Raw genomic sequence first — 14,993 nt, 5'->3', positions numbered from 1 at the left:
TGTATGAGAAGCACTGCCAGAAAACAAATTGATGTTTGACAGTCTGGCAGAAAGGTTCTCATTATTGAAGACTGCTTTTGACTTTTATGACTTGGACCCTTCTATGATATGGGCACTGAAACTAAAACAAATTATGGAAGAAGGACTGGTACCATATAAAAACATCTTTAGAGAAATGAAAAAGCAAAAAACAGACAAATCATGTTTGTATTTCCATAAAGTTACACTGAGCGTGCTTGTATTTCTTGCCTACCCTTCCCCTTCCTCTACCTCTTCTACCTCTGGCAGCAAGACCACCCCTTCTACTACTCCTCCAATATGAAGACAGGAAAATGAAGACCCTTATGATCTGCTTCCACTTAATAAATAGTAAATGATCACCATGCTGCACAGTTAATAAACTGATTTGTTGTGTGTGTGTATCTTCATTTGAGAAACTAATAGCTATACAGCAAGAACTGTATGAGACCTTTCGGTGTCATCATCATCAAAGTATTCATTGTGTAGAACATCATGTACAACCCTCATAGAAGTGGATAGCCTATCCTTGCATAGGCATAAGGTGAATATGTAATACAAAATTAATGTGTTATCTTACCATTTCATATCTTTGCTTTCAAAAAATTGCCTTACTGGGGGATCCCTGGGTGGTTCAGTGGTTTAGCGCCTGCCTTTGGCCCAGGGCGCGATCCTGGAGTCCTGGGATCAAGTCCCGTGTCGGGCTCCTGGCATGGAGGCTGCTTATTCCTCTGCCTGTGTCACTGCCCCCCCACCCCGTCTATCATAAATAAATAAGTCTTTAAAAAAAGAAAATTGCCTTACTGTACAGTACGACCCCCCCCCCCATCATTGGAGAAACTGCTTATCAGCTTCTCATTACAAGTAAGTGGGGTTTTTAGAAAATGTAACAATGTTTCTAATACCATATAGGTGTATGACTACAATAATACATGCCATGAAAATTTTGTAAAGAGGGTGCCTGGGTAGCTCAGCCAGTTAAGCACCTGCCTTCAACTCAGATCATGATCCCAGGGCCCTGGGATTGAGTCCTGCATGGGCTCCCTGCTCAGCAGGGACCCTGGTTCTCCCTCTGCCTCACCTCCCAAACATGTGCACGTGTTCTTTCTCTCTCTCTCTTTTTCTCTCTTTCTCACAAAAATAAATTAAGGGCAGCCTGGGTGGCTCAGTGGTTTAGCGCCATCTTCAGCCCAGGGTGTGATCCTGGAGACCCGGGATCCAGTCCCACATCAGGTTCCCTGCATGGAACCTGCTTCTCCCTCTGCCTGTGTCTCTGTCTCTCTCTCTCTCTCTGTCTCTCTCTTCTCTCTTTCTCTCTCTGTGTCTTTCATGAATAAATAAAATAAAACCTTTAAAAAATAATAATAAGTAAATTAAAAATCTTTCCAAATTTTTTGTTAAGATTTACTTATTAGTATATAAGCTAGGCTACCCTGAAGCAATTGAATCAGTTATGCTAGGCTACCAAAAGCAATCTTGTTGCTGCTACTTTGTTTTTAATACATGGATTGTTAAGCCTATAAGTACAGATTCTGTTTCTGGGTATCTTCTTATTTTTCATCTAGTGTTAATAATACATATAACATCTACAGTCTTTTGTATAGTAAGACAACATTGATGCAGGTACTGATGATTCATCTTGTAAACAGGATAATAATTTACAGTATAATACAGCATAGCACTGTAAATGTATTTTCCTTATGATTTTTTAATAGTATTTTCTGTAGCTTACTTCATTGTAAGAATACAGATTGTAATATGTAGAACATACAAAATATGTTAATTGACTGTTTTTGTTATTGGTAAAGCTTCCAGTCAACAGTAGGCTATCATTAGTTAAGTTTTTGTGAGTCAAAAGTTAGACACAGGTTTTTGACTGTGTGGAGGGTTGGTGCCCCTAGCTCCAACATTGTTTAAGGGTCAAGTGCATTTTGAGAGAGCTTTGATAGTTTGTCTCTTTTATAAAATATATTTATATCTTAGTGGTTGAATTTAGTGGCATAAAATTGTTTGTAATTTTCCCTGAATATCCTTTTTAACGTCTGTAGAACCTGAAATGATGTTCCTTCACTTATTTTTATTACTGGTAGTTTTTCTTTTTTCCTGATCATTCTGGCTAGAGGTTTATTGATTTTATTTGAATCCCAAAGAACCAGCTTTTCATTCAGTTGATTTTTCTGTGTTATTTTCCTGTTTTGTATCAGTGATTTCTGTCTTTTGGGGCTTTTTCTTCTGCTTACTTTGATATCAATTTGCTTTTCTTTTTCTAATTTTTTTTATTCCAGTATAATTTACATACAGTGAGTGTTAGATTAGTTTCAGATGTAAGTATAATGATTCAGCACTTTTCATACATTGCTTATCAGGGTAAGTGTACTCTTTAATCTCTGTCACCTAATTTGACCTATTCCCTCCCCACTCCCTTTCTGGTAACCAACCATCCATTTGTTCTCTATAGTCTATTTCTTTGTCTCTATTTTTCCTTTACTCCTTTGTTTCTTAAATTCTGCATGAGTGAAATCATATGGTATTTGCCTTTCTCTGTCATTCTGCTTATCTTTCCACTCTCTAGTTCCATCCATGTTGTAGGAAATGGTACGATTTCTTTCTTTTTCATGGCTAAATGATACCCCATTTTTTTATGAGTACCACATATTCATTATCCATTCATCTATTGATGGACTGTTGGGCTGCTTCCATGATTTGGCTATTCTAAATAATAGTGCAAGAAACAGAGGTGCATGTATCCCTTTGAATTAGTGTTCTTGTATTTTATGTGTAAATACCAGTAGTGCAATTAGTATTGAAAGATAGTTCTATTTTTAACTTTCTGAGGAACCTCCATACTGTTTTCCATAGTGGTTGCACCAGGTTGCATTCCCACAAACAGTGCATGAGGGTTTCTTTTTCTCCACATCCTCACCAACACTTGTTTCTTGTGTTTTTGATTTTTAGCTATTCTGACAGATGCAAGTTAATATCTCGTTGTAGTTTTGATTTGCATTTCCCTTATGATGCTTAACGTTAAGCATCTTTTCATATGTCTGTTAGCCGTCTGTTGTCTTTAGAAAAAAAGTCTGTTCTTGTCCTCTGTCCATTTTTAAATTGAATTACTTGGGATTTTTTGACTGTTGTATAAGTTACATATATATTTTGGATACTAGCCGTTTATCAGATATGTTATTATCTTGTCCCACTCAGTAGATTTTTAGTTTTATTGATTATTTCCTTCACTGTGCAGAAGCTTCTTATTTTGTTGTAGTTCCAATAGTTTGTATTTGCTTTTATATCCCTTGCCTCAGGAGACATATGTTCCTATGGCCCATGTCAGAGACATTACTGCCTGTGCCCTCTTCTAGGATTTAATGGTTTCAGGTCTCACATTTTGGTCTTCTTTTTCCATTTTGAATTTATTTTTGTGTATAGTCTTAAGAAAGTGGTCCAGTTTCATTATTTTGCATGTTGCTTTCCAGGTTTCCCAACACCATTTGTTGAACAGACTTTTTCCCATTGTATATTCTTTTCTCCTTTGTTGAGGATTTATTAACCATATTATGGTCAATTCATTTCTGGGTTTTCTATTCTGTTCCATTGGTCTCTGTTATTATTTTTGTGCCAGTACCATACAAATTTGATGACTGCAGCTTTTGTAACATTCCTTGAAGTCTGGAATTGTGATACCTCCAGTTTTGTTTTTTGTTTTTCAGGATTACTTTGGCTGTTGGGGGTCTTTGGTGGTTCCATATACATTTTAGGATTGTTTATTGTAGTTCTGTGAAAAATGTGGTTGGTATTTTGATAGCTAATTAAATCTGTAGATTGCTTTGGTAGTGTAGACATTTTAATAATATTTGTTCTTTCAATCCATGAGCATGGAATGTCTTTGCTTAATTTCAGTTTCTTTCATCAGTGTTTTGTACTTGTCAGAGTACAGATGTCTTACTTCTTTGGGTAAGTTTATTCCTAGGTTTTTATTATTCTTGGTGCAGAAAACAATGGGATTGTTTTTCTTAATTTCTCTTGTAGTTGCTTCATTGTTGGTATATAGAAATGCAAGTTGAGATCAATTTTTGAGACCTTTATTCTTTAGTAATATGTCCATTTCATGCTAAAAATATCCCTCTAAACACTGTATATGTATCTAATGGATATGTCTTCATTTGCACTCAGTTCAGAAAACTGTAACTTTTTAAATTTATTTTTAGAAGTGTATTATCTGTATTCTAAATATTGAGACATTTTTCAGAGATCTATTAATCTCGGTCGCTTTTTTAAAGATTTATTTATTCATTCATTCATAAGAGACGCACAGAGGGAGGCAGAGACATAGGGAGAGAGATAAGCAGGCTCCCCACATAGAGCCTGATGCAGGACTCAATCCCAGGATACCGGGACCATGACCTGTGCCAAAGGCAGACACTCAACCACTGAGCCACCCGGGTGCCCCTCTATGGTTAATCTCTATTTCAATTCCATTGGTATCAGTGGATAAGCTTTGTATAATTTCATATTTTTTTAGTGTTTTGCTACAGAATATGATCCATCTTATCATTGTTCTATGTGCATTTGAAGAGAATGTGTATTCTGTTGTTTGTTAGATTGTCCTGTCAATGTCAATTAAGTCAGATTGATAGTTTTTCAAGTATTCTATATCATAACTGATTTTCTGTCTAGTCTTTATTACCAGTTATTGAGAAAGTAGTGTTGTCTGTCGTTTTTGTTTGACATTTCTCATTTCAGTTCTATCAGTTTTTGCTTTGTGTAGTTTGAGCATCTGTTATTATGCGTAAACTTTTATAACTGTTATATCCTCTTAATGTATTGACTCTTATCATTTTGAAATGGCTGTCTTTATCCTGGTAGTTTTCTTTGTTCAGAAATCTATTTGTCTAATATTAATAGAGCCATTCCAGTTTTCTCCTGATTATTGGTAGCATTATCTATCTTTATATACTCATTTACTCTTATTTGTGTATTTAAATTTGGCCCCTTATAAATAGAATATAGTAGGATTTTTCTTTTTATTCAGTCTACCAATCTTGTCTTTTAAGACACGATTGTCTTTTAAGACATTGGGGTCTTTAGACCATTTACATTTAATGTGAAACATTGATATCCTTTTGCTTTCTCATTGATCTCTTACTGATTTTCCAATTTTTCCTATTTTTTTGAATAGTTGAACATTTATTATTATATTTCATTTCCTTTGTTGGCATAATACTATACTTTTTCCTTGTTTAATGATTATGGCATGTAGCATATATCTTTAATATATTATAGTGTATGGTCAAATAATACTCTATCACTTCCTGTGTGGTATGGGATGTTAAAACAGTATACTTCCATTTCTCTTATCCCAGTATTTGACCTATTGTTTTCTTACATTTTACTTTTACATGTGTTAGACATTTACAGTGCATTATCATTTTGGGCTTAAACAGTCAACTGTCTTTAAAAGAGAATTTATAAATAGCAGAACAGTGTTTTTGTATTTATTCATATATTTGTCATTTCTGGTATTCTCTGTTCCTTGTGTAAGTTAAGATTTCCATCTGGTATCATTTCCCATCTGCCTGAGGATTTAGTGTAACATTATTTATTGTAAAGGTCTGTCAGCAATGAATTCTTTCAGCTTTTGATTGTCTAGAAAAGTCTTTACTTATAAAATTGAGTATAGAATTCCAGATTGACAGTTTTTTCCTTTCAGTGCTTTTAAAATGTTGGGCCCCTGTTTTTGATCTGTAGTGCTTCTTGAGAGAAAGTTAACTGTCATTCTTATCTTTCCTCTGTAAATAATGTGTCCTATTTTCCCTGATTACTTTTAATAGTTTCTCTTCATCCTGGTATAACAAGTATGATATACCTTGGTGTAGTTTCCCTCATATTTTTTATTCTTGGATTTGTTCACATTGTTCTGTGAGTTGATTGATTGTATTCCCAGAAAAATTTTAGCTCTTAGATCTTTAAATATATTTTTATCTCTCTTCCTCTCTGATCTTTTCCAGGAACTCTAATTTCACATATATTAGGCCTAGTGAAGTTGTTCCACAACTCATTTGTGCTCTGGGTTTTTTGAATTTTTATTCAGTCTGTGTTTCATCTTGTAAAATTTCTGCTGTATCTTCAAGCTCACTTCTGCAGAGTTGAATCTGTTGTTAATTCCATCCAATATATTTCTTCATCATAGATAATATGATTTTCATCTCTAGAAGTTTGCTGCTCATGCTTTCTTCTTTCTCCTTGAGCATATATGGATTATATTTATAGTTATTTTTATAATTATTTCAATATATTTTTCTATAAAGTCTATCATCTATGTCATTCCTAAGTCTGTTCTGTTGTCAGTTTTTCTGTTCATTATGAATTGTATTTCTCTACTTCTTTGTGTAGCTGGTTATTTTTTAATGTATGCCAGACATTGTGAATTTTACCTTTTTTGGGTGCTACATTATTTTGAATTCCTTTAAATATTATTGAGCTTTGTTAAGAGATACAGTTAAATTACTTGAAAACAATTTTATTTTTTCAAAGCTTGGTTTTAAGCTTTGCAGGTGAGATTAGAGGAGACTTAAGTCTGAGGCTAATTTTCCCCCACTATTGTTATAATATCCTCTGAGTATTCATTCTATCCAAATTTTCCACTTGGCTGACGAGGAGCACAAACTACTTCTGGCCCTGTTTCAACAACCATCATTGTTTCACCATCCCCTCTCAAGTGGTTCTTTCCCCAGCTCGAGGTTGCTTCTTTTTTTTTTTTTTTTTTTTAAGATTTTATTTATTTATTCATGACAGAGAGACACACAGAGAGAGAGAGAGAGAGAGAGAGAGGCAGAGACACAGGCAGAGGGAGAAGGAGGCTCCATGCAGGGAGCCCGACGTGGGACTTGATCCTGGATCTCCAGGATCACACCCTGGGCTGAAGGTGGCGCTAAACCGCTGAGCTACCTGGGCTGCCCTCAAGGTTGCTTCTTCATATGCATTTGCTGATCTTATCCAGCTTATATACTCAAGAAAGAAAACCCTCTACAAATCTCTGGTGCTCTCTCTGTGCATCTGCTTTCATGTTTTAGCCTTCTTGAATTCACAGCCCTGTCTTTTCAATTCATGGAGACCACCAGGTTCTGTTTGAGTTCCCCTTCCTGAATTGCAGCCTGGAGACTCTTCAGGCAATAGCTAGGACATTCATAAAGTTCACCTCATTTGTTTTTCTTCTCTGAAATTGCTGTCCTCAGATGCCTGTTCTCAAGTGTCTGAAATCTGTTGTTTATTTATATTGTCCAGTTTTCAGTTGTTTAAGGCAGGTGGAAGATAAATCTGATCCTATAACTTTTCGTGGCCAGAAGTGAAAATATTAATGTATTTATTTTTTGTTTTTAAAGAAGAGTTAGTAAATCTTTAGAAGTTTTTTTTTTTTTTAAAGATTTTATTTATTTATTCATGAGAGACACACAGAGAGAGAGAGAGAGAGAGGGGCAGAGACACAGGCAGAGGGAGAAGCAGGCTCCATGCAGGGAGCCTGATGTGGGTCTGGATCGCAGGTCTGAGCTGAAGGCAGGTGCTAAACTGCTGAGCCACCCAGGGATCCCCTATTATTGTATTTATTATGTATCTCTTATATGCCATTCTTTTTCATGCTTTTATTTTCCTTTTTTTTCTGTTACAGAATACTTTTCCTTTTTTGATTATTTTTTAACTCCTGTTAAGTCTTCAAAATCCAACTTGGATGAAGCTCATTTGTGAAGCTTTCCATGACCTCCGCTGATAGAGATAATTACTCCCTCTTCTTATATCAGATTCCCTTAGTTTCTGATACTTCTGTGTATTCTCCTTAATAAAGAATTATTTGATTATTTATCGTTTTCTCTCAGTAACATGTCCCAGGCATTCTGCTAAGTATTTAATATATTTTGCAGACTTAATATATTAAGTCTTACTTAATTTAATCCTCATAGTACCCATATGAGTTTGTTATTATGGTCCTCACACAGTGCCGGTGTCTGGCTTGAGAGAGAGATTTTAATAAATTTATGAATGCATGATGAAGATAATTGAAATGCATCCAGAAGAAGGTGATTAGAGTGTTGAGGGGGATTCAGAATGATGTCATGCTTGGAATAATTTAAAGAACTGGCTATGTTTAACCTGAAGAAAGAAGACTCTGGAACCTGAATACCATCTTCAAATGTTTGGAGAGCTGACACATCCAAGAGGAATTAGACAAGTTCCCTATGGCCCCAAGGAAGTAAAATTAGGACTAGTAGGTGAAAACTGTAAGGAGATATCATACCTTCATGAAGGGAGAATCTTTAATGAATAGGGCTCTCTAAAAATAGCCTGGGTAATTTATTTCTACTGGATACTTTCACTGATATTTTGAATATCCACTCAGTAGAGTAAGCTGTAATACAACAATGCTGGACTTGAGGTTATACTCTAGGCTCTTTAAATTCCATCTCTACTACTTACTAACAATATGAACGTCGTAAGATTTTTAGCATCGAATTCAGAGTTCCTGACTTTGTCTAGCACAATGTAGGTACTTAATTAGTACCTTTACCCTTGGTGGCCAAACATTGAAAAGGTAGTTAGGAAACTGCTGAGAATCTGTCTGAGACTTTATAATTCTTTGGAAAACTTTGGTTCATATGTCTTTTGTTTTATCCTTTTGTCTGTAAGTTCTTTGTCATTTATAACCAAATTTGTGTCATAGCTATTCCTTATTTACATAAATAATCTTCAAAATAATTCATGAGAACAAGTCTGAGATGAAAACATTTTTTAACATAATTCCTGTGACTCTGAACATAGAAAAAAGTATTTAAGTCCTCTTCTAAGTAGAGTATAAACATGTTGTTTTTGTTCTTATATGCCAGTTCATTTCCTTAATTTGACAAGTTGTTTTTGTGTGTCTGTAACGTGCCAGGACCTGTCAATCACTGAGAATACAATAGTAAATAAAGCAAAGGTTGCCTTAAGGAATCTATAATCTCCTAGGAAAAATAGAGAAATAGTGAAGATATATTGTGATAAATGTTGTAATACATTGTAGGATGTTACGGATGCACATAAAAGATGATCCAGCACTATCTTGAGGAAGTCTAGGGATTTTGGGAGACACATCATGGGGGAAAATAACGTATAAGCCAAAACTGGAGGATGAGTAGAAGTTTTTCAGGCAGATAATATTGAGGAAGAGAAATACTCCAGAAAAATGTCTAATGGCCAAAGACAACATACCACATTTGGAGAAGTGAAAACCTTGAGTATACCTAGAATATGGAGTTTGATAGAGGAGTGACAAAAGATGAGACTAGAGAGAGCCAAGCAGAGACTAGATTATGAACAGCCTTGTGACTTATATTAGAATCTAGACTTTATCATGAGGAAAATAGGAAATCATTGGAGTTTTTAAAGCAGGAGAATGACTTGACCAAATTTGTATTGCAGAAAGATTATTCATGTTAGGAGGAAATTAATAGGGTATATATAAAACTGAAAAGCCAAGAAATAAAAGTATAAACATTATTGAGAAAAAAGGAGTAAATATTCGAAGAAACAACTAAAAAAATTGAGAATGATTGCCTTTGGTGTATAGGAATCTGGGTAGGGAAGAGTTAGGTTAGGGAACTGATTTTTTGTTTGTTTTATTCCTCCAGTAAACCTTATTAGAATGATTTGACTTTCTTAATCTACATGCAGTGTACCATAGTGATTAAGCATATGGATGCTAAGGCCAACTGCCTGACTTGAATCTTATCTCCATTATTTGTAAATTACTTAATTTCTCTGTGCTTAAGTTTTCTTTTCTGTAAAAATGGACTATTAATAGTACTTATAGAATTTTGTAAGATTTAAATTAGTTAATACAAGTAAAACATTAAAACAATGTATAGTGTATAATAAACACTCAGTGTTAGCACTTCTACATGTCAGTACTTTTAAGGTACAATATACAAGAATAGACAAATTTACTATTACATTGGTGGAGGAGTTTAAATGTTGCTTTTACTAATCAAGAGAAGAAGCAGACAAAAAAATCAAAATGGGTATAGTATTCATCAATATGGTTATTAAAATTAATATAATGCACATATAAAGAATATTGTATCTAACCAACTGTTGAGTACACATTCTATTTAAGAGTACATGGAACATTTGCAAAACTGACTAAAAACATTCTCAAATATTAAAAAATGAAATCATATAGATTGTGATATCTATTCACAATACACGTAGGCTAGAAGTTAACACAAAAGATAACTAGAATATTCCCCCATGAAGTTAGAAGTTTAAAAATACACTTCAGATTAACCCTTAAGTCAAAAAGAATCATAATTAAAACTGGAAAATAATAAAGAAGTACTATGTATCAAAATTTGAGATGCTGTTTAAAATAAGTTCAAGTTTTACATAGTATTTTAGAAAAGAAAACCTGAAAACTAATGAGTTTTTATTTCAGGAAATTAGGAAAAAATCGAAGACACCAGCCAAGGGCTAGCCCTGTAAGCAGGCTAATGACCAGACCTACTATGTTAACTTTTTCCTGTTAAGGATGTGAAACTACAGGGACTTCGTTATACTGCAGGAGGACAGTTATTGGTACACTTCAGAAAAAACAGTTTGGCATTATTTAATAAAGTTATCCCTGTATTTCCTCTCCTAGATATATTATGCTATTATCTATCATCTGTCCATATATCTGTAGAAACTGCTATGTACACATTTGTATTATGATATACAGTATAAGAAACTGTCCATAACTATAGAATAGGGACGCCTGGGTGGCTCAGTGGTTGAGCGTCTGCCTTCAGCTCAGGGTGTGATCCTGGGATCTGGGATCGAGTCCCATGTCAGACTCCCTCCAGAGAGCCTGCTTCTCCCTCTGCCTGTGTCTCTGCCTCTCTTTCTGTGTCTCTCATGAATAAATAAATCTTATAAATACATACATACTATAGAATAGCAGGGTGCCTGATTGGTTCAGTTTGGAAGAGCATACTACTCTCAGGGCTTTGAGTTCAAGCCCCACATTTGGTATAGAGATTACTTAATTAATTTTCTTTAAAAAAGAGATTCATGCTGCAGACCTTTAGAATAGTTAAATTGTGATATGTTATGATAATAGAATAGTACAATACAATAGAATAAGACAACTGAAAATTAGTAAATAGCCATATACATTAATATTAAATAAATCTATAAATATAGCATCATTCAAAAGAGGCATGACACAGAAGATGACATTCAAAATGATCCCATATATGTGTGTATATATATATATATATATATATGTTCCAAAACAGAAATGGCTTATATATATATATATGTGTGTATATATATATATACACACACACACACACACACACACACACATATGGCTTTATATATAAATAAAGTTCCAAAACAGACAAAACTTAAATATATTGCTTAGGGGAACAGAAATAAGGGTGGCAAGACTATGTAATATACTATATATACCATAGTAGAAGTTCAGCAAATATTTGTTGAATAAATGGATAGTTTTGATCTCTGAAACAGAATTGGTAAGTACTGATTTAAAAAGAGAAGTCTAGGGGATCCCTGGGTGGCTCAGCGGTTTAGCGCCTGCCTTCGTTCCAGGGCGTGATCCTGGAGTCCTGGGATCAGGTTCCACATCAGGCTCCTTGTGTGGGGCCTGCTTCTCCCTCTGTGTCTCTCTGCCTCTCTCTCTGTCTATGTGTCTCTCATGAATAAATAAATAAAATCTTTTAAAAAATAAAAATAAAATAAAAAGAGAAGTCTAGCTTTTATTTTGTGAGAATGAGGAATGAAATAACAGTTTGTGTTTATAAATTGTCTTCTGACTAGGTGAGAAATGACTTTTCAGGCTTTTAAATTGAATATAAATAGCTGAAATATGGAAATAAGTATCTACATACTAAACAAACATGCATTAAATAAATTAAACTAGCATGAACATTGCAAATTCCAAAAGAAATACTTCTAAACCAAGGAGTTCAGTTATTTATATTTAACCCATTTTCAAATGATTCTTGTAAGAATCCATTGAAATGACCATTATCTTCAAAAATTTGGTACAGCATCAACTTTATCACTATTCTTTCAAATAAGCTTTCTGTTGCCTTTATTATTGTATCTGACTTTTTAAAATAGCCAATGTGTGTTTTTTGAAATTCTCATTCCGATGCTATCTTGTGGCTATTCGGATGGATGGCTTAACGGGATCTTTTTTTTTTTTTTTTTTTAATTATTTATTTATGATAGTCACAGAGAGAGAGAGAGAGAGAGCGAGGCAGAGACACAGGCAGAGGGAGAAGCAGGCTCCATGCACCGGGAGCCCGACGTGGGATTCGATCCCGGGTCTCCAGGATCGCGCCCTGGGCCAAAGGCAGGTGCCAAACCGCTGCACCACCCAGGGATCCCTTAACGGGATCTTGTACATACTTTAACAGCATTTATATTTAAAGTAATTTTTAGGGGCACCAGGCTGGCTCAGTTGATAAAGCATGTGACTTTTGATCTTGAGGTTGGAAGTTTGAGTTCTACATTGGGCATAAATACTACTTATAAAAAGAAATAAATAAAATAATGTTAGAAAACTGCTGTAAGTCATCTAAACTCCAAGAAGGGAACCATTTTTATTTTTTATTTTTTCTGTCTCAGAAATCCTGTTTATAAAGACTTAAAGGGGAGGTAGGAAACTCAAATGCCTATTATGGCCCCTGAGGTAATAAACTAAGGGAATGGGATGAGAATGTGGCAAGTCTAGAGCACATAGTCTTCCCTATCAAACAGGACAACTCCTACTCAACTCCATTTGCTGCCATGAGAGAAGGTGGTGCCAGATCTAAGGTTTTTTCCAACTATGTACTATATTTGGCAATTAATTTAGAAATGTTAGCCACTGTGCAAGTGATCCAAAACACATCTGTGGCAGGACCTAGTTACTAGACTATTAATTCCCAAGCAACTTTAAGGGATGTGAATTTTTGTGAAATAATTTATTTGTATTGTGTTTTACCTATAGTCGACAGAGGTACGTTCTTGGAGATACAGCAATGCAGAAGATGGCCAAGTCCCATGTTTTCTTAAGTGGTATGGGTGGTCTTGGTTTGGAAATTGGTAAGTAGTATTTTTATTCATGATTTTATATGATACTTTGAGCAACATAAACTAAAGAATTTAATTTATTTTCCCATAAAGGAGATTAGATCCAAAATCTTTTTTTTTTTTTTTAAGATTTTACTTGAGAGAGTGAGAGAACATGAGCAAGGGGGAAAGGCAGAGTGAGAAGCAGACTTCACACTGAGCAGGGAACATGACCTCAGGCTCAATCCCTGGACCCTGGGATCATGACCTGAGTTAAAGGCAGACACTTAACCAACCGGGCCATCCAGCTGCTCCTTAATAACACTGTTTCATGATACTGTTATGTTCTTCCACAAGGAACCAGCAATGATTCTCTTGCTTTTTTTTTTAATTTTTATTTATGATAGTCACATAGAGAGAGAGAGAGGCAGAGACATAGGCAGAGGGAGAAGCAGGCTCCATGCACTGGGAGCTCGACGTGGGATTCAATCCCGGGTCTCCAGGATCGCACCCTGGGCCAAAGGCAGGCGCCAAACCGCTGCGCCACCCAGGGATCCCTCTCTTGCTTCTTTTTATATAATGTTAATAACCATTAATGATCATTTCTGTATCTTTAATTCATATATGATAGAACACACACACATACATTTATAACATGTCTGAGATAATACACTAAAACTTTAGTGTATTATACCTCAGTGTGGTATGATTATAGAAATTTTTTTTCCTTTTTGTTCATCTGTATTTTCTAAGGAACTTATATTTTTTAGGTAGTAAAAAAGTTAAATTATCCAGTCAGAGATGGGACTAAGCTCCATCAAGACTAATATACATTCCTAATATTAAGCTATCTCTTTTTCTTTTTCCTTCATAGCAAAGAATCTTGTTCTTGCAGGAATTAAGGTAAGTGAGTAAATGTCCTTGGTTAAAATAATTGTTGTGATGTTTATTTTATTTATTTATTTTTTTTGCTCATTAGTGGTAATATTGTTTACACTTTGGCCTACTTCTTGCTGCTTCTTCATTTACTAGCAAAATTGTTTTAGTGCTGTATTTTCCTCTTTTGACAATTTCAAAACTATATGACAATAAAATAGTTTTAACAAAACCCCATGTACCCATCATGCAGCAACAATTACCTGCTCATAGACAATTTTGTTCCATGTTATCTCTTTCCCATTTCCCACTGTTCCCCAACCATCAAATTATTTTGATATAAAACCCAGACATCCACATAGGGGAAGGTAAGGAAAAAAAGATGAAAAATGAGGAGGCGGCAAATAAGATGGCAACCATAACAGACATTGAACTCTAGGAAACAATTCACTTCACATTCCCACTTCAGTTCCTTGTTGACTCTTGGTTGGAGGTCACCAAGGCAGTTTGCTTCATCAGAGTAAGCTAGCAAGAAGACAAGAAAGAGAATGTTCTAGTAAAACAAATCAGTCTTTTGTAACCTAATTTGGATATTCCATTATCTATGCTTATTTGCTAAAAGCAATTCAGTAGTTTATGAATGTAAGGAAAGGGAATTACACAAAGGCCTGAGTAACAGGACTTGGGAATCATTGGGGTTCTCTTACAGCCTAACTCAATCATCAAATATCTAGTTAGAATTCAGATTTTCTAATTTGTTTTGTTCTAATTAGGATTCAAGTCAAGTCCATACACTGAAATTGATTTCTTTTTATCTATAGATTTCCCTTCCCTGATTTTTTCCCATTACAATGTACTTGTAAATAAAACCAGATCATTTATCACATATACCTCTACTCTTGTATTTCCTGTAAACTGGTATTTCTATCCAGAGATTCAAATTCAGATTTGATTATTTTGGCACTCCTGCTACACAGATAATTTTATGTTTTCTTCTTGGTAGGAAATCTTAA

At 34.8% G+C, this 14,993-nt stretch overlaps 1 protein-coding gene across 2 annotated transcripts in view; it reads left to right on the top strand.

Moving 5' to 3' along the window:
• Positions 1 to 14,993, top strand: part of UBA6 (ubiquitin like modifier activating enzyme 6) — an 82,884-nt gene that overhangs the window by 10,724 nt on the left and 57,167 nt on the right. For both annotated transcript variants that reach the window (XM_049093002.1, XM_025435541.3), the window contains exons 3-4: positions 13,043 to 13,137; positions 13,979 to 14,007. In XM_049093002.1, the coding sequence (XP_048948959.1) occupies positions 13,043 to 13,137; positions 13,979 to 14,007 (124 nt within the window). The remainder of the gene's footprint in view (positions 1 to 13,042; positions 13,138 to 13,978; positions 14,008 to 14,993) is intronic.

The sequence above is a fragment of the Canis lupus genome, chromosome 13, assembly GCF_003254725.2.
Source record: "Canis lupus dingo isolate Sandy chromosome 13, ASM325472v2, whole genome shotgun sequence".
Taxonomy (NCBI): Eukaryota; Metazoa; Chordata; class Mammalia; order Carnivora; family Canidae; genus Canis; species Canis lupus.
This window is presented reverse-complemented; position numbering and strand designations above follow the sequence as displayed.